Consider the following 6,124-nt stretch of genomic DNA (forward strand, 5'->3'; position numbering starts at 1 on the left):
CTTTCAATACATTAAAGTGAACGTAACATTCAAGGTACTAAAATTAACTTTCATATATCAAAATGAATTTTATGCAATTAGTTCAACTTGTAAGGTAGGCTATAGTTCATGATATAGTCCATGATATAATGATTGCATGAAGGCTTTAAAGGACATGAGAAGACCGCGGGTATGAAAAAATGAGCAAAATTTGCATGAGTCAGTTAAAACAAGGCATGGGGTTGAATGAGTTGTAGTTCGATTATGTGTTATAAAAACATATATACACAATGGAAGTATCAAACAATTTTTCATTGGTTTACCCTTATATTGTGAATAGCATTGGTGAGGTTCAATGGTCTTGCTAACTAGTAAACGGCCCGATCTCTAATTTGTCCCTTAGGCACGAGAGAGATAATTGAAATCAAAAATTCCTTTTTTTGTAAAATTTTTTACGTGTAAATCACTCTATATATATATATATATATATATATATATATATAGAGTTGCACTCGGGTGCGAACGGCTCGCCCAGGCGCGAAATAGGAATGGATTCTGTTCGTCCACGTGTCCAGATCTAATGGATGAGAAAACACTGATTTTTTTAAAAAATGCGGTGGCATTTTCGTAAATAATTGAACATCGAAGTGCAAGTAAAATGTATTACAAGTGCATGTAAAATGTATTATAGGTGCAAGTAAAAATTTACACTGAGCATCAATACTTAGTTGCACTTATAGTTCTAAGTAGTTGCACCTATAGTTCTAAGTAGTTGCGCACATAGGTATAAGTAGTTGCATCTAGGTGTATGAATGTTTGCGAGTGGTTTTCAGGAGTATTACAACCCGCTGAACTCAGATCAATGAATGTTAACAAGACAAAATTACATGCACTTATAGGTGAAAGTAGGTGCACACATAGTTATAAGTAGTTGCACCTATAGTTATAAATAGTTGCACATATAGTCATAAGCACACCCAGGTGCATGAATGGTTGCGGAAAGTGAATGCTAACTAGGCAAAATTACATGCACTTATAGGTGAAAATAGGTGCACTTATAAGATATTTTACTTGCACTTCGATTTTCAATTATTTACGAAAATGTCACCGCGTTTTTTTTTTAAGTTATTAGATCTGGACACGTGTCATGCGCTGATTCGTTCGCATTTCCTTCCTGGGCACTTATTCGCACCTGAGTGCGTCCCTATATATATATATATATATATATATATATATATATATATATATATATATATATAGAGAGAGAGAGAGAGAGAGAGAGATGGGTTCAAATGAGACAATCCATTTTATAAAAAGTAAGAACTAATCTAACCTGTTCATCAAAGTCAATTAATGATTGAGTGTTTTAGTTAAAAAAAAATGAAAAGTTCTAATGAACCTTCTATTACAAATATCATGCAAATATAAAATTCTTTCATAGTTATTATTGTTTAAGATTATTGAATAGCTCACAACATCCTTATTATCTCAATGTGGTGGAATACCGCACACTTATTTCCTTACTTATACTAGGTCATCAAGTATGCTTAATTATCAATCTAGAAGAGAAAAAAATAACACACTAGCAAACATTAGTCCACTATATGTACGAGATACGAGACAATCATGTCATTCAAGGACGGATCCACAGTGGGGCAGTTACCCCCCTCTCTCTCTCCACCGCACCCTTATATATAGCCCTTGTAATATATATATATATATATATATATATATATATATATATATATATATATATATATATATATATATATATATATATATGTATATATATATATATATAGAGAGAGAGAGAGAGAGTCGAGTTCAGGTGTGGCGGGGTCTTCTCGTGCAGTCAGGGAGTTATGCAAATTGCAAATATACACCATCAACGTTAGTAAATGCACTACAAAAACACACACAAATTAGGTATGTATCACCAAAAGCACACCATTAGGTATGACAAAAAGCACCACAAAGTGTTCGAAAATACACCATTAGTGGTAGGGGTTATATGGTGTATTTTTTTGGGTGTGGTGTGTATTTTTGATGTGTTTTTTACATTTCATTGTTGTGTGTTTCTTTTACACTATTGATGCATATTGTTAACACTATTGATGTATTCTGAAAACCGCCGCACGGGAGGATGCCGCCACATTGAAACTTTTTCATATATATATATATATATATATATATATATATATATATATATATATATATATATATATATATAGGGTTGCATTCACATGCAAACTACCTTAAAATACAAACAGTGCGGACAAAAAAGAACCATTAGATTTGCTAAGATGAACGGATTAGATGCATTCCCTCAATAGACACACGGATTGCCAACTTATAAGCACAAGGGCAAAATGGTGATTGCAGACACACACGTAACCAGCGGAAGGAGTCGCATCTCTACAAACTCCTATAATTAAGGGGTTGCAATAACGGTAGAATTAGAACACTCCACGTACAACGCAAACAATTTCTTGGAGAGAGAAAATTGCCCCAACGCCCAATCATGGACGCCAGACCCGACTCCATCGACGACACAAATGTGAGAAACCGCGACGCCGATCCCGACTCCATCGACGACGCAAACATCCGAAATCTCCACGCCAACCCCGACCCCATGGATGATGCACCCCCGGGTAAGAACACCGTTTATTTGAATATTCAACGATTTCTTATTGCGGAACAACAGCATGCAATCCAATGTCTGTATATTAATGTTTGGTGCTTATAAGTAGTGCATGGTAGGATAGAATATTGAATTCTGTGAATACATTCCTGCAAAAAGGGGACAAAAAAACAAATAATATTAGGTTCAACACATCCTCTAATCTATGAATTGGTTCGTTGAATATATGTAATACAAAACTGGAAAAAAAAAAGGTATGGGGAGAATACGGGGTGGGGGTAGGCTTCGTTTATAGCAGTGATATGCATGCACCCAGAGACATACACGCATGCACACCGTACTCTCTCCGTACAGTTTATCCACACACATACCACAATAGTACTTATATTCGCGCATAACACAAATTTGAAATACAGGCGAACAACATGGTGAAGGCACCGGAACGGAATGCAACCTGGGCGTATTACCCGATGGAACAAAACAATGGCTACCTAACTGCAAGAGTGAAAGCACACCGTATGTAGGGCAAGAATTTGCAACACTGGACGACGGAATAGACTTCTACCAAGCATACGCATCCATTGCTGGATTCGATATCAGGAACGGCACAAAGAGGTTCAACAAGGAAGGGGTAGTTCACATAAAATACATTTTATGCTCACGGGAAGGATACACACCAAGAAAAAAGGGAAGTAACGTGGTGATGGACAAAGGAAACAACACAGAACCAAGGAAACGGCGCCGACTGTCAAACCGAGTGGGTTGTAACGCCCGAATCGCGTTCACAAGGCGCAAAAGCGGTACCTACAAAATCCATGCACTCGAGCTATGGCACAGACACTGCCTATGCTCTGACATTGGAAAACAATTTCTGAAAATAAACAGGCAGCTGGATATTGGACACAAAATTTTCGTAGCAAACTGCGCAAGAGCAAACATTGGTTCAACAAAATCATGGAGACTATACAAAGAAATGGTTGGCAGTTTTACGGACATAGGAGCAACATCCACCGATTTCTGCAATTTTAGGAGGGACTTGTTGGCTTATATAGCTGGAGCAGATGCACAAATGGTGGTAGAAGACATGTACAAAAACAAAGAGATGGAACCAGACTTCTACTTTGATTTTGATCTCAACGAAGACAGGGAACTATGCAGGCTGTTTTGGGCAGACACGATATCCCGGAAGAATTTTGCCTGTTTTGGAGATGTGATGTCATTCGACGCAACGTACAGCACAAACAGGTACACCCCACAAGGATTAAAATAGTTGATTTTAATATTAATATGTATTACATTACACGTTAATATTGTCTAAACACATGCATGCATGGCTGGTCAAGACTGTAAGCATGGTAGGACCTTGAGCTTCTGTTCACAGGGGTAATATACTAGTGAATTATATGAGATTGTTTTACAAAAAAAAATAAATAAATAAATAAAAATCCCCTTAACTCCTGCATGCAGAGCGAGTACACAGTGTATGCATGGGTATGCCGCACTAGTTTAAATTGAACCCACTAGCAGCTAGGGTATAGGGTAATTTATGTTAGTAATTTTAAGTATGATATGGGTGCACGACCCCTAAATACTGGGTGCATATCATTACTAACGCTCATTAGGAATCTACAGGTTTGCTACTGTTACATATTTCTAAATGCAACTCTATTATTACTATAACATGTGTGTGCACTAATTACAAATCTCCACTTACCCCATGCAGGTACAAACTCGTGTTCGTACCGTTTACAGGCGTCGACAACCATAAACGAAGCATTACATTTGGGTCAGGGCTCATTGCAAGAGAGGATGTGGAGTCATACGAGTGGTTACTTAAAAATTTCAAAAATGCAATGGGCTATATACCAAGATGTGTTATTACAGATCAAGACCCTGCATTAAAGATCGCTGTACCTAACATTATGCCTGAAACAAGGCACCGATTCTGCATGTGGCACATCATGGAAAAAGTGGGGGACAAAGCAGGGATTGCACTAGCAAAAAACATGGAATTTAGGAAAGCACTGAACAACATAGTATGGGATGAAACTTTAAGTGCACCAGAATTTGAATTGAAATGGGCAGAGGTAATGAAAGAGTACAACCTTGTTGAACATCGGTGGTTCGAACAAATGTACAAGGCACGTGAATCCTGGATACCAGCGTATTTCCAAGATATATTCATGGGAGGACTCCTAAAGACAACGTCGCGTTCAGAATCAGAGAACAGTTATTTCGGCAAATTCACCAATCACTACAACAGCTTGGTAGAATTCCTAATGCAATACAACCGCGCCATAGGAGAACAGAGGCACGGACAAAAAAAATTGAACGCGGAGGGCGAAAGTTCATTCCCTACAACCAAAACCCCATTGGCTGTAGAGCGCCAAGCTGCTGCAATGTACACCAAGAACATATTCTACGACTTCCAGGAAGAAATATGGGACGGAAGCTTCAGATGCAGAATCACTTGCAAGACGAATGACAATGGAGATCAGAAGTACAGTGTACACGCGACAGGGGAAAAAATGTTTGAGGTAACGCACGAAGAAGCTACTCAAAAAACAGAATGCAATTGCAACAAATTCAACAGGGTAGGAATTTTATGCAAGCATGTATTGGCCGTATTCAAGAACGAAGGCGTGGAAGAAATACCAAGTAGGTATATTGTAGCCCGTTGGACGAAGAATGCATGTGCACAGCCAATGTACAATGTCGTCTGGAAAGCGCCCAATACTACGCAAGGTGGGAACGAATTAAGAACAATGGCCAACCAACTTTGGAACGAGTTCTACAAATGCATGGGTTTGGCCAATGGATGCCCAGACGAAATGGATCTAATGTTGTCGACAATGCAAGAGCTTAAAGAAAGGTTAAAAAGTGCAAGGCAACATACAAAACCAAACACCACCCCACCATCAGTGATAGAAACAATACTAAATGCTAGTGCACCTGCCGAGATCCAAATCAAGCCACCCAGCGTTGCAAAGAACAAAGGTAGTGGGAAAAGATTGAAGAGTAACAAAGAGAAAGCAATCGAAAAAAGCAAAAAAAGGGTGAGGACATGCGCTACCTGTGACCGGCCAGGCCACGACAGCAGGAATTGCCCAGAAAGAAAAAGAGCTACCACACAAGTAGCCCACCGTAGTTAAAAACACTAGGAATTAAATACTTGTCAAAATTTTTATTCTTACCCACCATTTGGATTTAGTTTGTTCAGCTATGCACACCGTCTATCATTTCTGTGCAGCGTGTAGGTTTTATTAATTAGCCTACACGGCAACAGTATTAGTGAAATATTTTAGATGATCAGCAATGCACACTGTCTACAATTCATGTGCACACATACTTGTTCAAATTATACTACACGATTGTACCATGCACCCCGCCAAACAGTACAGTGCACACATCGGAGATCATTTAAAAGCCTGGTCCAGCGAATAGTACAGTACCAACTAGCATCAAAATTAACATGATAATTACCCCATGCACACCCTACAATTC

General features: G+C 38.5%; 1 protein-coding gene across 1 annotated transcript; it reads left to right on the forward strand.

The window, feature by feature from the left end:
• Nucleotides 1-2,500: 2,500 nt before the first annotated feature.
• LOC109178417 (protein FAR1-RELATED SEQUENCE 9-like) lies at nt 2,501-5,772 on the forward strand. Its single transcript, XM_019328038.1, has 4 exons — nt 2,501-2,630; nt 3,037-3,235; nt 3,506-3,865; nt 4,344-5,772. The coding sequence occupies exons 1-4, from the start codon at nt 2,501-2,503 to the stop codon at nt 5,770-5,772; spliced, it is 2,118 nt and encodes a 705-aa protein (XP_019183583.1).
• Nucleotides 5,773-6,124: the final 352 nt, after the last annotated feature.

This window comes from Ipomoea nil, unplaced genomic scaffold (assembly GCF_001879475.1).
Source record: "Ipomoea nil cultivar Tokyo-kokei standard unplaced genomic scaffold, Asagao_1.1 scaffold0841, whole genome shotgun sequence".
NCBI lineage: Eukaryota > Viridiplantae > Streptophyta > Magnoliopsida > Solanales > Convolvulaceae > Ipomoea > Ipomoea nil.

Coding starts and splice junctions, on each gene's coding strand:
- LOC109178417 (XM_019328038.1), top strand. CDS start 2,501: ATGGACGCCAGACCCGACTCCATCGACGACACAAATGTGAGAAACCGC. Junction 3,236..3,505: donor ATCAGGAACGGCACAAAGAG/GTTCAACAAGGA, acceptor GAAAATAAACAG/GCAGCTGGATATTGGACACA. Junction 3,866..4,343: donor GCAACGTACAGCACAAACAG/GTACACCCCACA, acceptor TACCCCATGCAG/GTACAAACTCGTGTTCGTAC.